This window comes from Colletotrichum phormii (genome assembly GCF_030913505.1).
Source record: "Colletotrichum phormii strain CBS 102054 chromosome Unknown BDP81scaffold_17, whole genome shotgun sequence".
In the NCBI taxonomy this organism is placed as follows: domain Eukaryota; kingdom Fungi; phylum Ascomycota; class Sordariomycetes; order Glomerellales; family Glomerellaceae; genus Colletotrichum; species Colletotrichum phormii.
In genome coordinates, this window is record NW_026851459.1 from 295,747 (window position 1) to 319,172 (window position 23,426).

The 23,426-nt window shown below is 52.9% G+C and overlaps 5 protein-coding genes across 5 annotated transcripts; 4 read left to right on the forward strand and 1 right to left on the reverse strand.

Moving 5' to 3' along the window:
- The first annotated feature begins 6,222 nt into the window (after nucleotides 1–6,222).
- Nucleotides 6,223–6,752, forward strand: BDP81DRAFT_434027 (uncharacterized protein). Its single transcript, XM_060590927.1, has one exon. It carries the CDS (start codon nucleotides 6,308–6,310, stop codon nucleotides 6,719–6,721), a length of 414 nt encoding a protein of 137 aa, XP_060442173.1. The 5' UTR covers nucleotides 6,223–6,307; the 3' UTR covers nucleotides 6,722–6,752.
- Nucleotides 6,753–16,253: 9,501 nt separating this feature from the next.
- On the forward strand, nucleotides 16,254–17,439 carry BDP81DRAFT_434037 (ATP synthase subunit delta). Its single transcript, XM_060590928.1, has 5 exons — nucleotides 16,254–16,428; nucleotides 16,494–16,523; nucleotides 16,636–16,789; nucleotides 16,864–17,042; nucleotides 17,109–17,439. The coding sequence occupies exons 1-5, from the start codon at nucleotides 16,327–16,329 to the stop codon at nucleotides 17,139–17,141; spliced, it is 498 nt and encodes a 165-aa protein (XP_060442174.1). The 5' UTR covers nucleotides 16,254–16,326; the 3' UTR covers nucleotides 17,142–17,439.
- Nucleotides 17,440–18,620: 1,181 nt separating this feature from the next.
- Nucleotides 18,621–19,127, forward strand: BDP81DRAFT_396947 (uncharacterized protein; the record flags this gene model as incomplete). Its single annotated transcript, XM_060588255.1, has 1 exon — nucleotides 18,621–19,127. One exon carries the CDS (start codon nucleotides 18,621–18,623, stop codon nucleotides 19,125–19,127), a length of 507 nt encoding a protein of 168 aa, XP_060442175.1.
- A 717-nt stretch (nucleotides 19,128–19,844) lies between these two features.
- Nucleotides 19,845–20,442, forward strand: BDP81DRAFT_434039 (uncharacterized protein). The gene has a single exon (XM_060590929.1). It carries the CDS (start codon nucleotides 19,851–19,853, stop codon nucleotides 20,346–20,348), a length of 498 nt encoding a protein of 165 aa, XP_060442176.1. The 5' UTR covers nucleotides 19,845–19,850; the 3' UTR covers nucleotides 20,349–20,442.
- A 786-nt stretch (nucleotides 20,443–21,228) lies between these two features.
- Nucleotides 21,229–22,207, reverse strand: BDP81DRAFT_463295 (acyltransferase; the record flags this gene model as incomplete). The annotated part of the gene is made up of 2 exons (XM_060594001.1): nucleotides 21,229–21,425; nucleotides 21,490–22,207. The coding sequence occupies 2 exons, from the start codon at nucleotides 22,205–22,207 to the stop codon at nucleotides 21,229–21,231; spliced, it is 915 nt and encodes a 304-aa protein (XP_060442177.1).
- Nucleotides 22,208–23,426: the final 1,219 nt, after the last annotated feature.

Genomic DNA, 23,426 nt, shown 5'->3' on the forward strand with positions numbered 1-23,426 from the left:
GCACCGAGTGCTGTCAACTGCGGTCTGGGAACTTGGCTAGAACAACGGGAGACACAAAATGCAAAAAGTCTGGGAGTGCGTCAAGGCGAAACGAAACTCGTTGCCTTCTCCTTTAGGAAAGGCTTCACCAATATGAAAGCCCGATGGCTGTGTCAGGTGAATGAGGCCGAGTGAGTTTTGTTACTGACAGCTTCTTAACCCCAGGTTGCTACCTTACTTGCATGAGTCTGATGGCCTTTTTGTATGAATACCTAGGTAGTCCGATAACATGAGAAAAAAACACCTTACCTAGCTCTCATGGTCATTCAACCTTGGAACCAAGTCACTCAAATGTTGCCACCAACACCAATCAAGGCTGCTGTTCTACATTTTAAATACTCGGCTATCAAAATTGGCACATGGCAAAAGGAACAGACAAAGTATTTGGAGGTCTGCGATATCTCGCAGGAATGCAGTTGTTGATCAGGCTACCTAATGCTATGTGTTTGCTCGACAACCATACAAGCCTTCATACACGCTATTCCAGGGGGTATTCGTGCTCCAAGTCCAGATGCCGCTGGACTCCCAAAATGATGAAGAAAATGAAGTGAAAGTCCATGTAGGCACGGAGCACCTCGTCCATCGAGGACGCTCCGGTGTTAAAAAAAAAAAAAAAAATTGTGATATGTACAGTCCAAAAAAGACGTGGAAAATAGTCTCATATATGTCATGAAGTCCACCCATGCCATGCACCATCCGATGCTAAACGCCTTGCGAAACAAGTCTTGGTCTCGCTGTAAATGCAAATCAAAAACTCCATCCAATGTAGTTGTAGGCACCCCTTCTAAACAGAGAGGACATAGTTGCCCTGGTCGATCTTGCCGGCCATGAGCAAGCCTAATTCCCTCATGCGTTCACAGCCGAGGCCGGCGCGATGAGGCTTGCGCTCGGGGACTTGTCCCTTGCGAGCGCGGTTGCAGTATTTTTGGTAAAACTTTTCCTTGCGACGCTGTCGCTTGCGCTCCAGACCCTTGACAATGTCAATGGCGCCACGAATGTGCACGTCGTTGGCAGGAGCCTTGGAGCGACGTGCCTTGGCCATGTGGGGGAACATGGAAGGAGGACGAGGAAGAGACTTGGTAACGGTGAGACCAGGGCGAGATGCCAAGGTCTTGAAAGTAATGGCGCCGTGGCCGTTGCGGGGAGAAGCGGGAGGAGACTTCAGCATCTGAGGAGCTGGAGATCTCAGACGGCGGGGAGAAGGACCATCAAAGAGGCGGCGAGGGGAGCGACCACGAGTCTTGGGGGCAGGAGAAGCGCGGCGCTTGATGGGCGGAGGAGAGTGGAAACGCTTGGGAGGAGTGTGCTCCGCCTTCTTCTGGCGACGGCTTCGGTCGTTCTTGTGGTGCAGATCCTCCATCTTTCCGTGGAAGAACATCTCGTCATCGCTGCTGTGGTGGACGGGGTTGTAGATTTCTTCCTCACCCTCGTCCTCGGGGTCCGAAGCAGGGAAGCTGGGGTCAATGTCCTGAGGGATCAGCTGCAGCTTCTCGCGTCTGCGAGCGGCCAAGCAAGACATGTAGGCATCTTCCATGGGCCGATCCTCATCGAGAGTGCCACAGACGAAATCGGTGCTATCAGGAAGCTCGGGGGTGCCGGGGCGGATCTTGATGCGCTGGGCACGGCCACGTCGGGCGCGGAGACTGCTGTGAGAGGCAATGGACGAGTCCGAAAGCTGCTCAGGCAGAGAGGGTCTGCGAGCGATGGGAGTGCTGTCGATATTCTGAATGGTAGAGCGACCAGGGGTCCACAAGCGGAGATCATCGTCTTCCTCCTCCTCTTCAGAGTCAGCGAAACCGGTTTCCTCGTCCGTCTTATATCCATCAGAATTGTCATCCTCATCAGAATTGTCATCCTCGTCAGAAGCGTCGTCCTCATCCTCGCCCTCATCTTCATCGTCGTCAGCGTCATCCAGGTTGTCGAGGTCCTCGTCATCTTCGTCGTCAATGGCGGTGGCCAGCTCTTCTTCCTCCTGCTCAGCCTCCTCTTCAGCCTCAGTAGCGAGCTTGCGAATGGCATTCTCCTTCTTGAGAGTGTCGTCGATGGTAATGCGACGTCCCTGGGATGAAAAGGCCTGGCGGATCCAGTCATCCTCGCGGGGGATGTCGCTGGCGAACTCGTGGAATTGAGACGACTCATTGTTCAAGTCGGAAGGGTTGGCGGTGATGTACTTCTTGGGGGTGGGAGACTTGATAGAGACATCGACCTGGGGAGCAGCGAGTGTGGGTCTGGGAGATCTTGAACGCGTCTTGCGAGCTGTCACCGGAGCAGGTGCTTGGAGTCTTGCGGCCGCCATTTCCATACGCTGTGGAGGAGTGTTTTGTGTGGAAGCGGGACGCTGAGGAACTGGGCAGGCGAACTTGATGCAGGACCTTCGCTGAGGCTCCTGTGCGGAGGGTGCCTTGACCATTGGCTGGCTGCGGATGGGCTCAACGGGCTTGTTGGGCTTCGCCGCGCAGGCGAACTGAATGCAACGCTTCTTAGGCGCCTCCTTGGCAGGCTCATCGTGGATGTTCAGAAGACGCATCTCGGGAAGAGGTGGGCTGGGAGTGTTGGCGCGAGACGGGCTGGTCAAGCCGGTATCGCTCGTCAAGTCGGCGGTGGAGGCGAGGCTGATGTTGCTGGCCATGGAGCGACGACGGGCGAAGAAGGACATACCCGGGCGGGCTTCGGGCTCCTCATCTTCGGAAGGGCTGTGGAGCGCCTTGGTCAACAGAGAGGCGTTGTGATCGAGTGTGGTGCGTCTGATAGGGTTCCGCTTGAACATGCTGGTGATGGGAGAGATGGGCAGCTGCGTTTCCGGCGGCTCGTCGACGTCGGCGGCGTCGTCTTCTATCATGGAGGGCATATTTGCGCAATGTGTTGACCAAGCCAGGACATTTGACGTCGCAGCGTCGTGTTGTGTTGTTCGGTGCGTCATGGTGGAGAGGTGATGATGTTGGTCGAGGTTGGGTGCAGGGGTGGGATTCAGGCTTTCGGCTCGAGGTGTGGCGAATGGTTGATAATTCTAGGCCAAGTCGTTCAACGATGCTTCTAGCAGGCGCAACCGGTCGAAGATCGACTTCGTAAGAGCTGTGGATAGTAACAGTAGCAGTAGTAGTAGTGGTAGTAGTAGTAGTAGTAGTAGCGAGGCTGCTTGCGAGAAGCTTCTCTAGTAGTAGTTGGTGTTGTTTTGTTGTATGAATATGATGAGAGGGGGTGCCCTCAAGAGGACGTGCAGCTGAAGATCGCCTCGAAACACACAAGTGCTGCAGATCAAATCGTGTCCCTAGGGACCGTTGTGCTATAAGAACAAAACTGACATCTCGAGGAAAACAGTGTGATGTGTGTAGTAGTAGTAGTAGTTGCCGGGCAGATGAGGGAGATTATAGGATGACCGGGCGTTGGCTCAATGTGCGATGATTCAGGGTCCTTGGGGGTACATGAATAACTAAATCGGCGTGCGCGCAGATCCCAGATGAAAAGGGCGAGCGTGAGTTATGCTGTGTGTGGCCGTGGGCGTGGGCACAAGGATTGGTGTGTGCTGGGCGAGCAGATGACGTTGGGCCTGGCGTGGCGCAGGGAAATGGCGAAAACAGACGGAAAGGATGGGAGAGTGAGTCTGAGTGAAAGGGAGAGAAGAAAGGGCGCTGGGATAGATGGTCGGACAGCGAGGAACTTTAAGAGGTTCCGGGAGTATTCTTGGCAGTTGGAGGACCAAGGTGGGATGAAATTCAGGATTTTCAGAGGCTGAGGGCTCGAGCGCTCTTGTCTCCTTTGCGGCTTGCCGAAGTGTGCGTATGGAGCCTCCGTACGGTAGAAAAGTACGGTAGAAAAGTACGGTAAGGTACGGATAGGTGGTCGAGAAGTGAGCTGGGAGAGGCCTGACTTGTTGCTTGCTGGGACTGGGAGGAAAGGCGACCAAATAGGTGGCGACGGGTAGAGGCCGCGACTAGGGGAGGTCAGTTGGCCAGTTTTCTTTCGTCAAGGGCAGGCAAATCCCTTTACCGCCTTGTTGATGTTGCCGTTGCCGCGGGAGGTGTAGGTACTAGGTAGACGGGTGTGGGTGTGGAACGTAGAACGTGGTGCGGGCCTGAGAGGTGTGTGTGTAGGTATTTGTCTGTGGTGTTGGTGTGCGTGTGCGTGGGTTTTGGTGTGTGCTTGTTGTGTGGTGTGGTGTGGATGCTACTCGTTTGCTAGAAGACCCGAAAGAGTTGCGGTGCGGTGCGGCTTCAGTCAGCTCCAGCACGCGACGAAAGGACAGCGGGAGTTTTCGTGGCAAGCAGGAGGTCGGGAGAAGCGTCTGACTGAGAGGGGAAGAAGTGGGCGTGAGGTGAGTGATTGATTGATTGAGAGACCCTCAGAGAAAGGGAGACAGAGTATCCGTAAGTGGGCGCGCGCAGTACGCAGTACGCAGCATGCAGCTCAGTATGCGGTAAGAGTGGGTTGTCGACGGGTGCGTGGGATTATGGATATCCGTCGCGAGGAGAGTTGCGGGCGTTTTGGTCGTGGTGGTTCTCTTGGTAGTCGTTTGTGGTAGAATTGCTCGTCAATGCGTATCCGTACTCTCTTTCCATCCGTCGTCCTGGTTGATTTGGATTGGAGGAGAGAAGTGTGTGTGTGTGTGTATGTGTGTGTGTGTGTGTGGTGGTAATGGTTTTCGTCAGGTGTGCGAAAGGGCCGGGGTGATGGATAAGAGAAACAATGGCAGGCCGCAGGCTGCAGAATAAGGTGCAATTGGCGTGTGTGGTCTAAGGTGGTTTTTCGGGGTCTTTGTGTGTGTGGTGTGCGTGGTGTTTCTGCAGTCTGTAATGGGAATACTCCGTGGACAGGGAAGACGACGGGAAGCTTCCTGCGAAAAGGGTATTACCCGTAGACAAAGACGCGGGGTGGATGCCAGATGGTGTATGTGAGGCAGTGGCAGCGGCAAGCAAAAAGAAAGCCTAAGCAGATGAGATCCAATAGGTAGTCTGCACGGAGTACCGTAAGGTAGATTGATATGCGAATGCCAAGATCCAAAGCAAAGGGCAAAGGCGGATGAAGCGCAAAAAAAGTGGATGAGATTGGGGATGTTGCCTTTCTCGCTGGGCTTGGCGAGATCAGAGTAAGGTGTTTGAAGATCTTGGCGGACTTGCAGAGTGAGGCGCTGCTGCAGGCTCAAGCTGCGGACTGAGGCATGTGCTGATTGATGCGGAATGCCAGAGCTATTCCTTGGCAAAGAAGCAAAAGGATAAGCAGCTGATGCAGCAGACAACAACAAATTCACTGCAAATGCAAGTTCCAATTAAGCACCGAAGTAATACTCAGTGTACCTTAGGGTTTTGTTGTGATGCGTCTTTTTTTATTCCCTCAGCACAAGTCTCGCAGCCCTTATTTTCACTTTTGCAATACGCACTCCAAAAAGGGCGAGAGCTTCGTTTCGTGTTGGGTATTTTGGTAATTTTGGCAATTGTTTTTTCCCCGAGTGTCCATACTCTAGAGTCCAGAGTCCAGACATGGTTTGGTGTCCCCATTCGTTACATTCTCTGCTTTACGCCCCCGGGTACAAAGTATGAATGGCAGAATACACTACTCCCCACGGAGTGAAGATGGCCCCAACTCTTTTTTTCTCTCAAATTTTCAATGGCGCTCGGTCCGGTCTCCCCTTGAAAATTTTCCTTCGTCTAATTTTCCGTGGGGATTCCGCCCTTCTTTCGAGAATTTATTTTTATTTTTCCTTTGACTGCCTGCCTGGCTTTCTCTCGTATGTCTCCGGGGGTGGCACGGATTGGGGAACGAAAGAAGGAAACTCAGTGTCAAGTTCGACTTGTCAATGGCCCTGAGGTGGGACCCCCGAAAAACACCGCTACACTAGTCCGGGTACACGCCTGTCGTTCAGGGCTCGCAGGGGCTTCCCCATTTCTCATAGAATCTGCGGCACTTTTCTCGCTTTGCCTCGGGTACCGCGCCAAGCAAGTTCAAGCTTCGCGCCGAAAACGGAGCTAGCCAGGTGGGGCCCGGAGACCTCAGACGAAAGGAACTCCTCACTGTGTGTTCCACTTTATTATCGCTTTCTGATTGGTCAGGAATTCTGCGACGAATAACCGTCAAACACCCGAATACCCCCATCCGTCCACCCACGGTACGTACCTATCTGAACGTCCATATCCGCATTCTTGCTGACGGTACGTACCCAATCCAACATCCCTCCCCAGTTCTCAACCCACGCCGACCACCCTGCCCTTGCTCCTCAAGCCCTTCCTCACCCCCTGTCCTCCCATCGACAATTCAATCGACAATCACGACGAAAATGGCATGGCTGTGGTCCTCGTCGGCTCTCGCCCGCTGGCCAGTGCTCTCTCTCCACCTCTGGTTGGTGACCATTGCTGGTCCTGCCAGTGGCTGCGTCTGTCCCGTCAAACATCCACACTTTGCTCAAATCACTCTGCTAACCGCTTTTTCAAGGCAAAATACGGGTAGAGGAGCACTTGCGAAATACTCCGTACAGGTCGAAGCTGGCATCGGCAAGGCAAGGTCCAAGGAAGAGGATGGAACGAAGCTAGTACCACGCCGGCTTCCCCTGTCAGGGCCGAAGAGGAAGAGGAAGGGAAAGGAAGAAACGGATCCCGCGCGCCATCTTTTGAATCTCGCATCTGCAATTCCCTACTATGGCCCACGAAGTACTTCGTACGCAGTAATTACTCAAGCCAGGCCAACCGTCTGACCAACCATCATCCTACCCACCCTCCCTGGCCTGGTCTCATCTCATCAAAAGTGACTTGCGTCTGCCATATCTTGTTCGTATGACACGCAGGTCACCGCTGGTTCACCTGGGTCTCGGGAGCTAATTCACTTCTCCAGTCATCTTTTTTCCAAGTTTCTTTCGGGGGCCCCAAATGTCGACACCGTCAAATCACCGACTCACCACTCCGCACAGTCACGGTCATCATCCGTGATCCGTCCACTCAGAACAGCTTTTGAAATTCTGTCTCAGTGTCTCTCTCCCAACTTGTCGGCCCCCCACACCCCCTCGGGCTTGTCCTCGACACCCATACGAATAGAGCCGCCTGCGTTGCAGATGCAGTGCAGCTGTCTTGTGTTGTCGGTGTCCTCGTGAGGCAGCCGTCGATTTTCCTTGGCCCATTTTTCACGAGTCTCATCCCCATTCCTGTGTCGAGAATCCCACGCTCCAACTCGTCAATCTCCAGCTCAGACTTTCACCTTGACACGTTCTCTGCCCAGCCTTCATTCATCATGCCCTGACCTACCCTGCCCTGTGGCCAGTATGCCAGTCAAGTGACTCCAGTCTCCAGGCCCCCCAAAGGCGCCCCAAACAAACTCATCCGTCGTTTATTTCTCTCAACTCTCTCACTCGGCTCCGTTCTGTTCTATTCACGGAATGCCGTTGTGTCAATATTATTGTTGACCCGTTCTTACCGAGGGAAGAATACCATCAACAACATGCAGCCCCAAACGCAGTGCCTTGACTCAATGTCCCTTCTCTTTCCCCCCGTATGCCCGCAGGAGCCACCCATTGGCTTTGCGTAGAAGCAGTCCATCAAAATGAGACATTTTCCTCCTTTCCCCAGCGCTCAGTCCGACTGCAAAGACCAGCCATCTTCGTCTTACAACTTCAGGTACACCCGCTTCCCGCAAAGCTGCAACCTGCACCCCCTTCGCTTACACTACGTTTTCCCGCCTGCTCCTGAGCACTTTTACAAGTCTAGAGGGATATCCCTCCAAAGAAAACACCCAAAAGAACGCACTTCAACTTCTTGGGTTCTCGATTGCTCCATCTCACGTACAGGCAACCCGCCGCCAACATCAGACGGAACGGGGCCTCGATGCTGGGTACAGGACCGTTGGGGCCGTCTCGGATTGCAATGTAGCTCAGACAGCTCAGCCCTTTAGATCTCCATGCAGCCAATGCGCGTTGCCAATGGCATTTACCAGACATGGGGACCGAAGCCCAAAAATACGGCGGCGGCGCCCGTTGTTGTCGTTGCGCACCATCTAGAATGAACCCTTAGTGCCGGCCGCGCCCATCAACACCAAGAAAGTATGGAATCTCTGCTCTAGGTAGTTGGTCGCTTCATCTTTCCCAAACCTTCCAAACAAAACAAATCTCCATCGACGCTTTTAATAGCGCTATTTTGGTTTACGTTTGTGCCTTTCCCGGTTTCTACACACTGGGCAATGGCGGTGCAAAGTTGGCATACCTTTGATCGTTGATGGTGGACATGCAGGGCGCTGCTAGCTGCTTCGTCCGACAGCCGGCGGGCTGTGCTTCCACATGCAAATCCTTGTCTTTTAGCTTGTGTCGTTCTCTCTCTCTCGAAGGAATGTCAACCATCCACTGTTGGAGAAGAGGAGAAGGGCTTCCTTCACTTCCACGAGAGTGGCTACTCCTCCTGCAAGCCCACCGCCCATCATCAGAGAACAAGCTTCGGTCCGACAGCCTCTCATCCCGGACCATTCCTCTTCCTGACTCGCCCGGCGCATCGCGGGTTGCCAAGTCTCGGGTCACTGGAAGCGCCGCCATCAACCGCCCAGGGAAACTGTGACATTCATTATATCATAAGCCGAGCGTCCTCTGAGCTTCTGCCTGCAGCTGGTGATATTGAATGCAGCTGTACCTTGCCGGCAAGCCGCTGGCATGCAGGATCCCCCCCCCAAATGCGAGAGATATCCCGTGGCCATCCGTTCCATGATGCAAAGCTCAGGCTCAAGCTCAAGCTCAAGCTCACTCAACTCAGCCTTGGAGAATTGGCATGCAGCATGACGGCAGCCAACACTCTGCGACAGCTTATTCTTCGTGCTGCGTGCTGCGACTCCTTGGCATCGCAAGGTGCACAGCAAAGAGAAAGGAAGAGGTGTTCAATGCGGATGCGGAACTCGCAGATTGCGGCCCTGAGTGGATGCGCCAGCACCGCGGGCATCGCGAGAATGGCCCGTCCGTGACCCCCCGTTTCCGCCCTAGACCGATTCCGGCCGCTTAGTATGTGTTTGAGGTTTCGGGAGGCCAGCGCAGAGAGATTCCGTGAGAGAGAGGAGCCCTGAGGAGGTAGTGTAAGAGGGCGAAAGGAGACTGAGATCTGGCACTCGGGCACCACTGCCAAGAGATCCAACGGTCTCCGAATCAACCCTCTTTTGGTCCTCGCGCGACAAGACTTCATACAATGAGGCCCCGACCTCTCCCAAAGCAACAAAGAAGAGGAAGAGAGTCACTTCACATAACATAAGTGAGGCTTCGACTTCTTGGCATTGAGAATCCGAGTACAACATCAAGAGACGACAGATGGTATCGAGAGATATCGAAAACGAATAAGTTTCAATGTTCCAGCGGACCTCCCGGCATGTCGTCTTGGTCTTTGGGCCGAGCGGACTCTACTCTTGTTCCTTCCCCAGCGCCGAGCCGGCCGTGATGGATGCTGATCACCCCTCCCCATGTTTCTTTACCCGCCCCCTCCTCTAGGCTCTCGGTGCCCATGCTGCTTCATCAACGCTCGCCGAGAAGTTCTAAGGTGGGCTTGTTCAATGTGGGGAAGGTGGCCAGCGGGCGTTGAACAAGCGCGAGCAGAAAAGCAAGATTTATCGCTGGCAAGATTGTCGAACTAAAGGGGAGGAGGAGGAGCGGTGATTACATGGCATTTACGGCACCTCCTCTCATTTCGTACTTTGCTGGGAACGGCCTCGTTGGCTTTGCTCGTTGGCTTTGCTCGTTGCCCCTCTACCTCCGTCCTCCGAGGTGGGGGGACGACGAACTCGGAAGACTTGTAAGTGGGCAGTCGTCATGCCGATGCCATTTCATCAGGATGAGAACTACGTTTGTAGGAGAACCTTCTTGAACACCAAAACTCTGGTCGTGGTTAGCACAGCGGCGGCGACGGGAGATTTCGTCACCGCATGTGCTTGACGACATGGCACCTCTCTGGCGTGTCCATGACCATGGTAGGAAAACCCCGCCATGAAGCGTGGGATGTCAGATGCGAGGTGTTGCTAGCTCTCCTCAGCTCAGGCCGCATGCGCGTTGAGTTGTCGTGGCTTCCCCCATATCCCCCTTCCTTCCAAGCGACTTACAAGCCCGGAGTCTCGGAAATGTCGCCAGAGACTCAAAAAAGAGAACAGAAAACCCCCCGCGTCGAAATCCCTGATCTGCTTCCCCCCCGGCCCGCCAGCTTTCCTGTCGGGAGGTCGGTCGGGTTATTCGAAATACCCCGCATTCTGGGACGAGGAGGGAGGGGGAGGTAGAGACGGAGCGATTGCGACGCACGCCAGCTGTCCCATCTCCAAACGTTTGAACCTTTCTTCACGCGGTAGCGGCGCGTAGCGTTGGAAATTCAAGTGGTCAGCATTGCAAGTTGCATACGAAGCCCGCCAGGGGATGGGAGGGGGACAAGAAAAAGAGAGACACGCAGCCAAAGTGATCGACAGGTTCCCCCAAATCCGGGGGCCCAAAAGTCGTTCGTTGATCGATCGATTTGGGATTTTTTAGGTATGATTTCTGCTAAACTTATGCACTCGTGTCGTCAAGCTCACTGCTTCTTCTCCCGCGGGGGGGTGGGCAAGCAGCGGGCTAGCAAAGCGAGAAAGGCGTAGGACGGAAGTGTTAGCCATTTCATTAGAGTTGCAGTGTAAGCTTCTACTGCTTTTGCGTTGCTCTTTTTCTGTTAGTGCAGTCTCCCTTCGCAATACCCTATTCCAGGTTTGGGGAGTGTTTATTCTCTTTCGCAGTGTCGTCAAACTACTTCTACTAGTGTAAGGTAGCCCGCACCCACTCCCAGGCATTGGTGTGAAGAGCTGTCTTGACACATGAAAATGTGACAGCAGCAGCTTTGCTGAAAGCTGTGTGCCCGTGGGCGGTCAGAGTTCGGGGGAGGGTTGCAAGCGCACGCGACGATTTGCGACGATCACCCAACTCGTGGTGCGTGGGCAACCCAAATCCTTGGGGAAACTGAAGCCAACCATCTACATGGAAGCTACGCTACTGGGAGGAAGAGCGGTGATTCCTCCCTCCATTTCCTCCTCCCCCTTTCTGCGACAAAACCAAACGCACCAAAGGAGAAAGCTCCGACACTCTGGAGACGAAAGGAATGTGATGTCTGCCGGGCTAGCGGTAGCGGTTCCCCCCTTCTACGCTTCACCGCCGGGACTGCTGTATTGGAGTGGTGTAGCCTTAGGGGGCTGTTCTCGGGAGGCCGCATTGGGAAACTCCAGACCTCCTAGACTTGTTTTCCCCCGTGTTGGTGGTGGTGGTGTTGGTTAAATTATTTGGCAGCCTGGGGAGGATGAAGGTCGGGCCTAAAATTCCACACTTACTCCTCAGAGTCCTTTCACTTCACTATGAGCCAGCCACATTGCATCTGACAGCGCCGGTCACTGCTCCGACAAGATTGTTGTTATTTGTGTTTGCTTACGAGCTTATTAACACGCTAGATTTCCCCGTCGAGGCACGTCCTACGTCTGTGGGCGTGGGCTTTTCTTCTTTCAGTTGACCGTAATTATTTTTAGGGGCTTGAGAGGAGCAATTGACTCTCGTAAGCTCGAGACTTTTGGGGGGGAGGGGGGGGGGGAGGACACACGCCTTACACAGGGAGGACAAAATGTCTCAGAGCTCGTTGGGCCGTGGTAATTCGAAGCTGGGAAAGTTTGGCTGTGGTTTTTTTCGAGGTTGTGGTGTGGTCAAATTAGATTTCAGGGTCTTTGGAGGTTCGGTTCGTTCGACGGAGGCACGGAGGATGAAAGGAGTGTCACGGTCTTCTCGGTGCTGAAGGGGAGAAGGTGAAGCATGAGGCGCCCCCATTCCTCCATCGCCCTTTCTCGACTGGCCTGCTACTGTTCAATCGCGAATGGGGGTTTCGCCATGATGCCCCTTGTCGGCGTTTCGTATGAACGTTTCTGAAATTTCGTCCCGAGGAAAGGAAAGAACAGGAAGAAAAAAAAAGCTTGACAAGACGAGAGCGAACTGTTTGGGCTTGCTCTCGACAGAGACTGCCCAATCGTCATCGGGCATCGAGTCACCTGGCCACAGGATTTTGGGCAATGGCACATGCCTCACCTTCGTCTGATCTCGTCGACCTTTCTTTCCCCCTCTCGGTTCCTTCCAGAATATTCAAGGGAAGAACCTCGACCACATGGCCATTGAGAGGAAGGCAGGAAAGCCTTCCAACCTTCAGTGCCGTCACTGCCGTCAGTGGTTGTCGAGAAAATATACCATGAGGCTCAAACTCTTTGATCCTCGTCCCTTGGTGCATACACACAACCACCATCTTTCCTCGGTTCTCGGGCCCCGGAAGCTCGGTCATCGAAAGAATGGCGAGTCACGGATGGTGAGAAGCGTGACCGATTCTTTTCTCTCTCTTTCCCGTGCCTCGTGGAAAACCTGAGGCGAGGTTTCATGAGCCGCGGATCTTTACTTCCTCCATGGGTTCTGGGAGGGAGGGATATCTTGCATGGCCCCCCAGGGCAACCAAGAATGAGAGAATCGGGGAGCGTCATCGGCCGAAGGAGAGTTCGCCTCGTTGGCCCTTTCCCTCCGATGACGGCTTCCCCGGTTTCAAGGCTCAGCATGATGTGTGTGTGGCTGGTGCTTCCTCTGAAAAGTGTAGATCGCTGTCCACCTTCTTTTGTCCCTTTTTTTTCTTAGGTGTCCTTTTCTGTGTCGATCATTGCGGCTTGGAAATGTTTCGTTTCAAAGGAGGGCAGATGCTGTCGCCAAGTGTCAAGGTATCTCTTTCCTAAGTCGGATAATTTTGGTACTCTGGTACATTCTTTGTAGATTCGCCATCTTTGCCCGGCATGGTATTTTGGTCAAAAGGTTTATCCAAATTACGTAGAGTAAAGATCCTCAGCGGCGTGATGATCGTTGAACCCATTTGGACAGTATCAGAACGTGGCGGTTACGGTTGTGGTTTGATGGTAGAGGTCGAAACGGGTTGTATGTGGAAGTGATTGACGGTACCTTGTTGGTGATCGTCGGTCACGAGTGATGCAGGAGGACATGTCAATCTTGTTGCCTCGTCTGAGGCTAAGCAACGTATGCCAGCCACTGTCCAATGGTCCATCGCGGGTGTAGGAACGAAAGCCAAGTTCGATCATCGGTGTTGATGCGGGACTTGACGAGTCAGTTGCCTACTTTGATATTCTCCTCGCGTGGCATGTCGTGTATCGTCAGATATCGGGCTGCTGCGAGGTCGTATGCCATATTTGTTGCTTACGTAGGGCGAAGCAGGTGAGTACAGGAATCAGTCATGAGGTTGGACATGTGAGTCCTGTGTAGGTAAGCTGACTGGCGAGTGAAATGTGACGAGACACGATTGACATGTGGTTTGATGCTGACTTTCCTCTGCTTACGTGTTGACGGCAACTTGGGCGATGAGGTGCCTTTGACTTTGATACCAGGCGGGAACTGTGACTTCAAAGTGATTAGGACAATTGAGTCCTTATTCAAGTCCATGAGCAAGTGTTTCTTCGAGCACTTAGTGCAATTACCTTCCTTCTACGCCGCCAGGGCACGCCCGAGAAATAGTGGTACTCCGTTCGTCCGCAAAATAGAAAGTAGTCTTCAGACTGTGAAGAGAGAAGAGCTTGCGGGGACCATGTGTTCTATCCAGGGCCGTTGCTGTAATACTTTCATATGGCTGACATTCAGGTGCAGATGCTGTCTTATAGTGATTTGGTGGATGTATATTGGGATATGTTTATCGTGTAATTAGACGTCATGAAGCAGCATTTGCTTGATCCACACAACTTTCCTTCCCAGTCGCCCCAAGTATCGTGTAGATAAGGGCACGTAGTTTTAATGACCATGTGAAAGGTGTATCGTGTTCTTCTATAGAATTCAGAGTGTTCTTTAGGCATGCATTTGTGACTCGGTGTCATTAACAGTACCGTTGAAAACGTTCAGCAACGATTCGTAGACGAAGAACATGTAGCTAGCTGGCATGGCACCTTTGCCTTGAGAATCTAGCATTCTGAACCTAGTACCTGCATGGGTACGTTCCTAGTCCCTATAAGCAATGGGTCAGGACTGAAGAACTTGTCATAGACATCTTTCATCTTTCATATCGCTAAGATAGCTGCGTTTAAAGGATATGGTTGAATATCTACACGATGCCAGCCAGCGTATGACGTCCAACTTTGACATATGATTAGGCTTGACATCAGGACGTGAAGTAATCTGCGATGTATTGATTTCAACCATTGAAGTTCACGAAGGGATAACGAGGCAAGAGTTACAACATTTGGCAGGATCCTTCTTGGGAAGTCGCCAACTCGACACTTTGTATAATGAGAGAATGAAGGGTCGGAACAATGTAAGCGTCAAAACAAGTGGGAACAACTAGGAACCGTTCAGCAAAATTCACTTATTTAATTTAACCTGAGAGTTTATCAAGCCTCCTTATATTGAACGTACCTGGGGAGTGGTGTTGGCTAACCAGGGAGAAAGTGAGATGGCCAACAGGGCATAACAGATTATCTCCAAATGGCTCGCAAGCAAGTACGACTACAGCTAGAGAAGGTCTCAAGTAAAGGAATAGATGTAAGTTTCACCAAGAGGTCGGAGTGGGAGAGCTGCCATGTATAGACTCGTCTTACAGATGTCAAGTCCGGATGGCTCAGAACTCACAGAGTTGGCAATTACCATCCCCCACGTCCAATCTTACAGTAATTTGTTTCTCTAAAAAGACCCACGAAGGCAAGAACTGATTGATCTTGCTCCGATGTTCTGGATGACACCACCAGTAGGTCACTAAACCTTCTTCCCGTCTTGCTCGAATGAATGCCCTCGTATTCGACCCCGATATCCGTGAGGAATTCGGAAGTAGAATTGCCCATGAACGCCCATATCCTCTCCATACCAAACGGCTGAAGTTTGATAGACCTGAGAGTGAGGTCCAGGGAAATAGTGCGAGGAATGATGGATGTTCGGTGAGGAGATTGGGCCACAGTGATGAATCAAGGTAGGCGGAATGAATAGCCATGCTCACGGTTGCGGCTGCCTGAATAGTACTGCCTTGACATACAACGGATATTCCTTCCCGCATGTATCTCAAAATTCAAGATGCACTCCTGCTACTGTAATTACGTAGTGGCACATGTTTATTTGTAAGAGGGCCACAGCAACTCGATCGAGATAGATATCCGAGTATCCGAGAGGACGCGATGAGTCGAGAATGCTGTCCTCATTGGGTTTCCATTTAGTTCATTACAACTGACTTCTTTGCGATAGGTGTGGTATAAAGGATAGATGCCATAAAAGACGTTATTCTTAAATCGGCAAAAAATTGGACCAAAAAGACAAAAGAGTTCGCGCCCCCGGGGCTGAACTGGGGGCTACATCTCTTGGTGCTCATGCTGGGAAAATCGAACTCGAACTCGAACTCGTAGCCTGTCGTCGAGTAGGCTGTGGGCGTAATTAGTTGTTGTTGACCATTAACCGTTCCACCACCCAGCCAGTTTGACCTGACCCGTCGACCTAGACGGGCGCCTGCTGGCTGGTGACAGGAACGGAATGGAGGGGACCTATATGGGCATCGTCTGTGGTGTATTCTGTAGATGGGATGAAAATACGGATACACGGGAGCGCCTTCTCTCTTTCCGCTGACCCATCACGCTTATACTCGATGGTGGCTACAGTAGAAGAAGGTATTGGGACCACACAGGTCTACCAGGCCCCGAATAAGACAGACATTTCGGCTGCATCGTCAAGCTGCGAATGTATTCAACTTGCAAAGTAGAATGAAGACTGATAGGGTCAAAAATGGTGCGGCAGATGAAATAAAAATGAAGGAATGTGAGGAAGACCCGGTATAGTACGTGGTTGTATATTCTACGAGCCCGGTGATCACATAGTTGATGCTTTGCTGCGGAACATCTAGCACCACCAACGAGTTGAGTTTTCATCCGTTAGAAAAGGTCGCACACAATAGTGAGTTTATTGCAGTCAAATATACTCTCAAGCTACCCAACCAAACACAAAATCAGAAGTCTCGCCCACGCTTGCTGGCATCTCGAAGATGCAACATGCGTTTGATACATGAGGAAGACACGATGTTGAAGAGAAATCATTAAACTGAAGTCCAGAAGCTGCATATGATACAAATGCTGCTTAGGAGCATAAAGTTGCGTCAATGCGTACTTTCCTGTTTGAACAGCTACGAGAGGTTAAACGGGGCTGCTCCGTGCACTGCGGGTCATGTGTTCTGCGGCGTGACCAAAGTTTCTCCCGCTAGCCGAATCGCGAATGGACTCAGCCGAAAGATTCCTGCCTGCGACCTCACCCGAGCTGCCTCTAGCAACACATCCCCATTGCCAGCTCAGCCCATCATGAACTCCTTCCGCTTCGCGCGCGCGGCCGTCCGAGCCCGCCCTGCTGCCTTCCGCGCTCCCCTCCAGCGCAGAACCTACGCAGATGCCGTCCCGGACAAGGCAAGCAGCCCGAGCCTGTATCCTCCGAGCCGGAGGCATCCCGAGTACCCGCTGACCATTTGCAGATCAAGCTGAGCTTGTCCCTTCCTCACCAGGTACGAATTCGATAATACCCGAGATCATTGAACGAGAGGCGAGACGACGACACGAGGGGGATGCAGGGCGGAAGCCAATTGAAGGATCGGAGCTAATTACCGCAACACGCAGTCCATCTACCAGTCCCAGGATGTCGTCCAGGTCAACATCCCCGCCGACTCCGGCGAGATGGGTGTCCTCGCCAACCACGTTCCCGCCATTGAGCAGCTGAAGCCCGGTCTGGTCGAGGTTGTCGAGGAGAGCGGCCCCAGCAAGCAGTTCTTCCGTACGTCACAACCGAGATGGAGCTTTTCAAGGGATAGGGGAATAGCAGGAAACTGACAACGACTGTGTTTATAGTGTCCGGCGGCTTTGCCGTTGTCCAGCCCAACTCCGTTCTCAGCATCAACGCCACCGAGGGATACCCCATTGAGGACTTCAGCGCCGAGGCTGTCAAGTCCCAGCTCGCTGAGGCCCAGAAGGTCGCCAGCGGCAGCGGAAGCGAATTGGAGATCGCCGAGGCGAAGATTGAGGTTGAGGTGAGTTACCTTCCGAGAGCAAAACGCCCGAGAGACAGAGAAAATATGCTGACTGTACTCTTGTAGGTTCTTGAGAGCCTCCAGGCTGCCCTGAAATAGAGTGTAAAAGAAGGTCGTGGCAGACACATGACGTTGTACATCAAGACTCGGATTCCCTTAACTCTATCTAACATCGCATAATTGAATCCACTTGCGACGTTTCTAGCGTTCTTTCTCTCTCAAAAAAACCATCATTGCGTGCATGCTATGGATGTTGCGTCATGTATCAGACGGTCCTTCCACGAAGTGACTACACGGGTCGAGGCTACCCCAGATACCAGGCCGGTCCTGTCTCCTACTCAAGAGAAGCCCCTGCCTGCGTTCTGCCTTTTGGACTCGTTCCAGAAACTACTTATCCTGACCTCACTCGAGGCAAATTCTCTTCCCTAGGTAATGTTCCGCATCGCCCGTCAAGGAGCATCGTTTCTCAACCCCCCACGGCCCATCCATTACAGTACCAATTTGCACTTCCCACGACATCATACAGTATTATTCAATCATTACCCATTGTTTCTCAATATGGAAGATCCCTTCGTTGACGACGTCCCCCCGCCCCGAGCCAATGTCTTCGCAACGGATCCCGACGATGGTGACATCCCGGAGGGCCTTGTTTCTGCCCGACGGCAGAAGTTCTCAAAACGACCTTCTACTCGTGTAATGAGCCGCAAACCATCACCTCTAGGCGCGAGGGAACGCGAGAGCACTTGGTCTGGCTAGGGTCAACGTACCAACAAGGTCTTCGCGAGACCAGCAACGCGCAACACTCAAACCGCAGAGTCCAGGGTCCCGTCTCAAGACCACTCGTTTTTTGGACAAAGTCCAAAGCAAGCTTCCAGAAGCAATAGCCAAGCCGCCATACCTGCGTTACGTCTGCAGAAGTCAATGTACCTCACTCCTCCGCGAGTAGCCGACCCAGACTCTATGCAGCTTCGCCAGGCCGCTTCAACTGGCCGGCTTCGAACGAGGCCGAGCAGAACGCTGAATCGGCCTCCAAAGATTCCCATGGCAATGATGTCGACTGCATCAAGCCCGCAGAAGCCACGACACGTCTCCAATCACTCTGTTTCCTCCACCCAGTCGTACGGGACTGAGCTCACTACTTCGACCATTCGAAAACGCCATGCTCGGGACATCTTTGCAGAATTTGGCATCTCCCGTCCATCGGGATGGCTCTCTGACGACGAAGAAGAGGATTTTTCGCGTCACCGAGATGGAACCAACAGTATTCCCAGGCATGTTCTCAACACGTGCCATTCCTGCGGCGCCGTGGTGACTTCTCGCACATTCTGCTCCACATGCGGCCATGCGGTGTGTCCACAATGTGCCAGCGAAATACCAGACGATGGCTCAATCGACTTTGAGCATACCGAGAGTACTCATCGAAATGCTGTAGCCGGTCAGCATCACACCTCAAGGTTAACAGAGGAGCATGTTGAATCATCCTCTAGCCTGGAAGCTACCGAGACATCGAAGAAGAACCAGAGGGCCCCGGCCACCTCGGTCAATCTCAATGAAAACCCCTTCATACTCGCAGACAGGATGACGAAGATCACTACGGCCGAACCTCAGATCACTGACATGACGGTTCGCGCCGGACAAGCATCAAGGCTTTCAGATTGCGTTCCCAGGCAAACGGACCTGAACGTCGCAGAGACACACGGAGATTATGGGAATCCAAGGTGCAATGCCACCCATGCCGGGCATCATTCTGGCCACCACAGTATTGCATGTATCGTGGAGCAGCAGAGCTCAGTAAACATGGATGACTCGGAGCCGCTGCGGCCGCATCTTCCGCTGGAGGATCCCGTCCAAAACAAGATTGACCAAATGTACCATCACGCCGAAGATCTCAGACGTGCACAGCACATCATGGAGCACCTGGCCACTGGTTCCGCTGGAATTTCAGCAAGCAAGCAGAACTCTCAATACGCCGCACCCCTTGAACAGCAGATGCAATCCTGGACCGAAGGTCCTGACACTGATCGCGAGAAGCTGATTAGCTTCGATGCGGCGATGGCCGAAAACAGCGAGCACGCCAGGGCCTAGGACGTTCATGGCCTCGAGAGGTCACAGTCTCTGAACGTAGATCCCGTCAAGAAGAGAGGCTCAGAGTCTTTGTCTGTCCGTGCTGGGGGACGACTCTCACGTTCTCCATCATGGCTCAAGAGCCCAGGCCAGGTGTCAGATCGCACGAAGAGCAGACTGGCTACAATAGGGACCAAAAGTTCTCCTCATATGAAGACGCCAAGCCGACGGGATTCCGCCGCGGAGACAGCCAGCCCGGCATCTGCGACCTCTCTACAGAGTGCCAAGAGTAGCGGTCACTTGATCCAGGGCCAATTTGAGCAGCTCAGTTCCCCAACAGGCGGGGCATCTATCCAGTGGCCAAAGTTGAAGAAGGTTCACAAAGAGGCAAACTTGGAAGCGGAAAAGGAGCCGCTTCCGTGGCTACAGAGACCGTTGCGTCGTGTGCATAAAGAGGAGAACATATCGCAGCAAGCTCAGGAACAGAAAGCCGCCGACGTTGAGTCGTGGAGATCGCAGCTTCGAAAGGTCTCAGCCACAGAGGCAGAGTCTTCTGAGGTACACCATACACATCATGTCGATCGCAAGCGGGCGGACAGTTGCGTCTCATGTGGTCACGATAAACCATCGCCACCGCATGTCCCTTCAGAGGAGAGGAAGAGTGCATCATCGAATGGTGCCACAACCTCTGCGAAGGGGACCGACAGCACGGAGCAAGGCGCACAGGAGGACCAAGCTTATGCAATGAGGCATAAGCGCCTTGAAGAGATGAAGAAATCGGTCTCCCAAAGATCGAGCTCGAGAACCTCGACGACAACGAAGGTGGAATCAAAGACTGTAAGCCAAGTCGCCCGGACTTTGGAGGCTACCTACTCTACTTCGGAAACGGTCGAAGCCGAGGAGGCCCTTGATAACAGCGGCGTGCAGCCGGTGACCCGATTATCTCGGTCCCTTGACGACGCGGTTGAGATCTTCAGTCCTCTACCGATCATGCCATCGAATCACACATGCTCTTGGAAGGAGAGATATCTGAATCTGACAGCGGAAGTACGGGAGTTGAAGGCGGAAATTGTGTCTCGGGAACGACGTGACGCGCCTGGGCTCGTGGACGTGGGTGTCAACGTCAACCAAGAAGATGACTACGAACTAGGAGTCGAAGGGCTTACTATTGTCATGCATCTCAGAGGTAAAGATGATTTGATCATCAACACAGACTTGACGCATGCCTCTTCCGGACTTTGAGGCAAGGGGAAAATGCTAGGTTGGAATTGCTTTTTGAACGTAGCGGATGGGCAGGGAATGGGATTATGATAGCAGCATGGATTAGACTTTGCGAAAACCCCGAATAAATTGCTTTCATCGCTATGTCGCTGAACATGTCTCTGCTCAGTGTTGAGTGACCAATAAAGCTTCATCAGACGAGCCTCCTGGAACGGGTTTGTAAAATCAGCATTGTTCATCAACAGAGGAGAAGCGCAGGTGCAAAGGGGGAGAGGCGGTGATGGTGTATATCACTACCACGGCTGTCGAGCTTGAGATGGAATAGGAGCCAGCTAACCCTGAATGATATTCCGGATGAGAATCAATCTTGCATATTTTCCAATTGACCGGAAGGCGAAGCTTGGGCTGTTGGGTGTATATAGATGGGTAAAAGCTTCATCGTCACTTCGGAAAGAGGTAGCGGTTGTGCTACTTACAGAAATTGTTTTTCACGTCAAATGCACAAAGACTTCCTCATAAGTTGAACGTTAAATATCATTTTGAACAGGATGCTGCCTGCACGCCGTATCTCATCTACATGTCATGCCGAACGTCTAGATTCCCGAACCCCGTGGGACCTGGTGAGAGGTCAATCGAGTAAGGAGAGAAATGCAAGTACTTTCGGTCTATAGGGTATCAAGACGTGCCCCCCACCCACCTGAATCTAACTACCCTACCCTACCCGTAACCATGTTGACTTGCTGTTTGAAGCCTCTTGTGATGGAGATGTTGCCATCTGACCCGTCTTAATCTTTGTACGAGTTGTATGTGTTTATTTGGAGATGCCCGCCCTCGATATGGGAAGGTTCCAACATTGCCTCTTTAGAACCAAGGCTCTTGGCCTACGCAAAGTCTTAGGCGTTTAAAGAGCCGAGATGGTATCCGTGGCGTCGGTTCCGGTCGTCTTCGCAGAAGGGACATCGTGGGCAACCTTCATAGGCCTACCCTGGGCCTTTTCGGTCAGGCTGACGAGCTCCTCCAACATCAGGTCTCGGGTCTTGCGGGTGAGCTCGTCGACGTCGGCAGCGGTCAGGCCAGTGGTGGGGATAGGGTCCAAGACTGCGCAACTCTACGTTAGCATGCATTCGGCGGCCGGAGGACACATAGACAGCCGAGCACTTACCCTTGACGGGGATCTTTCCAGAGTTGAAGATGAGGCCCTTGAGATAGAGTACGTGGCTGTAGTTGGCGACAACGCAGGGTACGATGGGCACGCCGGCCTGAACTGCAAGGTGGAAGGCGCCCTTCTTGAATGGCAGCAATACGGGATCTTTGGCGTAGCTGCGGGTGCCCTCGGGGAACATGTAGACGCTCTGATTCCTCTTGCGAATCTGCTCAGCAGCGCCAGCCATGGCATCTTTGGCATCCTTTGTGTTCTTGCGGTCGATGAAAATGGAGCCGCTCAAGCTCATGAACCAGCCGAGAATGGGCGTCTTCTTGAGGGAGGCCTTGGCAGTGACGCTGCAGTACTTGGGGAACATGGTACCCAGCATCAGGACGTCGAGCTCGGTTTGGTGGTTGCCGACAAAGACAGCAGGGCGGGTAGTGTCGAGAATGTGGTTAGGATCAACGACCTCAAAGGTGACGCCCGTGGTGACGGCCATGATGTAGTACAAGAAGCGGCCGGTCATCCATTGCGCAATGCCCTGCTCGCCGATGAGGGTTAGGAATATGGAGGCAAAGACACCCCAGCCGGCCGCTACGGCAAGCGAGATGTACGATGCGAGGACACGAGCGCCAAAGGCGGCCTTGGGAACGACGAAGGACAACATATAGAGGGCGACGACGAGGGCGGCATAACCCTTGAAGAAGGAGTAAATGTAGCCCAGGAAAGCCGACATGGCTGCTGGCGATGGAGGGTGCGTGGCTGATTAGGAACGGCGGCAGATGGGCGTAAAAGGAGACAGGCGCGCGGAAGCTTGGAGGCGATTGAGAAATCGGACTGGGCGTGCGTTAAGCTTCTTTGGGGCGCGCCTCGGGAGGGCGGATGTGTTGAGGAGGGAGGGTTTGGAGGCGGGGTTGAGGCCGTGGAACGGAGGATCGTCGCAAGGGCGCGGCAAAACGATGGGATGTTTCTGTCTCCGGGGAACGATGACAGGCCAGCAGTACAGATGCTAGGAAGAGAGATGGAGAGGGAAGAAATGGAGGATAAGGCTACAGCTTCCGAAGACACATGTTCCAGGGGGTGGATAGGAGCACAAAGTATCCGTATGAATGTGTGTCTCAGAGAAGGTGGGAGGTGAGGTTAGGTTGACAGAGACAGAGAGAGAGAGAGAGAGAGAGAGACTCGACTCGCAATGACGATGTAAGGGAATCGAAATTGGTGGGCGCGGACTAGCGAGAAGAAGTTAAGGCAAGTCAGAGTCAGCTTGCGACAGGTCACAGAACTGCAAGAAGTGGAAACGGGAAGCGCCAAGTGGCAGGATCATGAATGGGCACTGGCAACTGGAAGGTCTCCGTAAGGTATGGCAAGGACGGGATCGGTAAATTGTACGGATATTGGTGGCATGGTGCTGCACACCGCACTTCAAGCTCTTTGGATTGGCGGGGGAGAGAGATAGAGAGGCCGAGACTGAGAGGCCGAGACTGAGAGGAAAGGGCCCTGGTCACAACCGTTAATCAACCGAAGTGTGGTGACTGTGGTCATGGGTCGTGACGGGGGGTCATCAGCATCCATGGCTACCTTACGAAGTAGGTACATAAGCTATTACTACCACAAAATACTCTGTCAGGAAAGGTGTGGGGTTCCCTGTCGGCTGGTGTCCCAGACAAATATTTTTTGGTGGGATGACTTTTTGGCTGTCCTGGGGAAAAAATGCCCCTCCAGACTTCCGGAGGTTCAAGTCGTTGGGACTCGGAAAGCCGGCGATGACTGGATTGGTCCAAATCGCCGACCTTGTGCCTTGTAGCACCTAAACCATAAAACGGTCCCTTGCTTTGCCGTGAGTTGCAGAGGTATACCTAGTTAAGGTAATCTGTGGTCTTTAAGCCACCGTCAACCCTAAGGTCATCACGCCTAGGCTTTTTAAGGCGGTTGGGGACGGGACATGTCCAGGACCA

What these genes read in the sequence shown, in the direction of transcription:
- BDP81DRAFT_434027 (XM_060590927.1), top strand. Translation starts at nt 6,308, where the DNA reads ATGGCATGGCTGTGGTCCTCGTCGGCTCTCGCCCGCTGGCCAGTGCTC.
- BDP81DRAFT_434037 (XM_060590928.1), top strand. Translation starts at nt 16,327, where the DNA reads ATGAACTCCTTCCGCTTCGCGCGCGCGGCCGTCCGAGCCCGCCCTGCT. An exon ending in GCTTGTCCCTTCCTCACCAG is followed by an intron (nt 16,524 to 16,635) that starts GTACGAATTCGA and finishes CGCAACACGCAG; the next exon opens with TCCATCTACCAGTCCCAGGA. An exon ending in CCCCAGCAAGCAGTTCTTCC is followed by an intron (nt 16,790 to 16,863) that starts GTACGTCACAAC and finishes CTGTGTTTATAG; the next exon opens with TGTCCGGCGGCTTTGCCGTT.
- BDP81DRAFT_434039 (XM_060590929.1), top strand. Translation starts at nt 19,851, where the DNA reads ATGAGGCATAAGCGCCTTGAAGAGATGAAGAAATCGGTCTCCCAAAGA.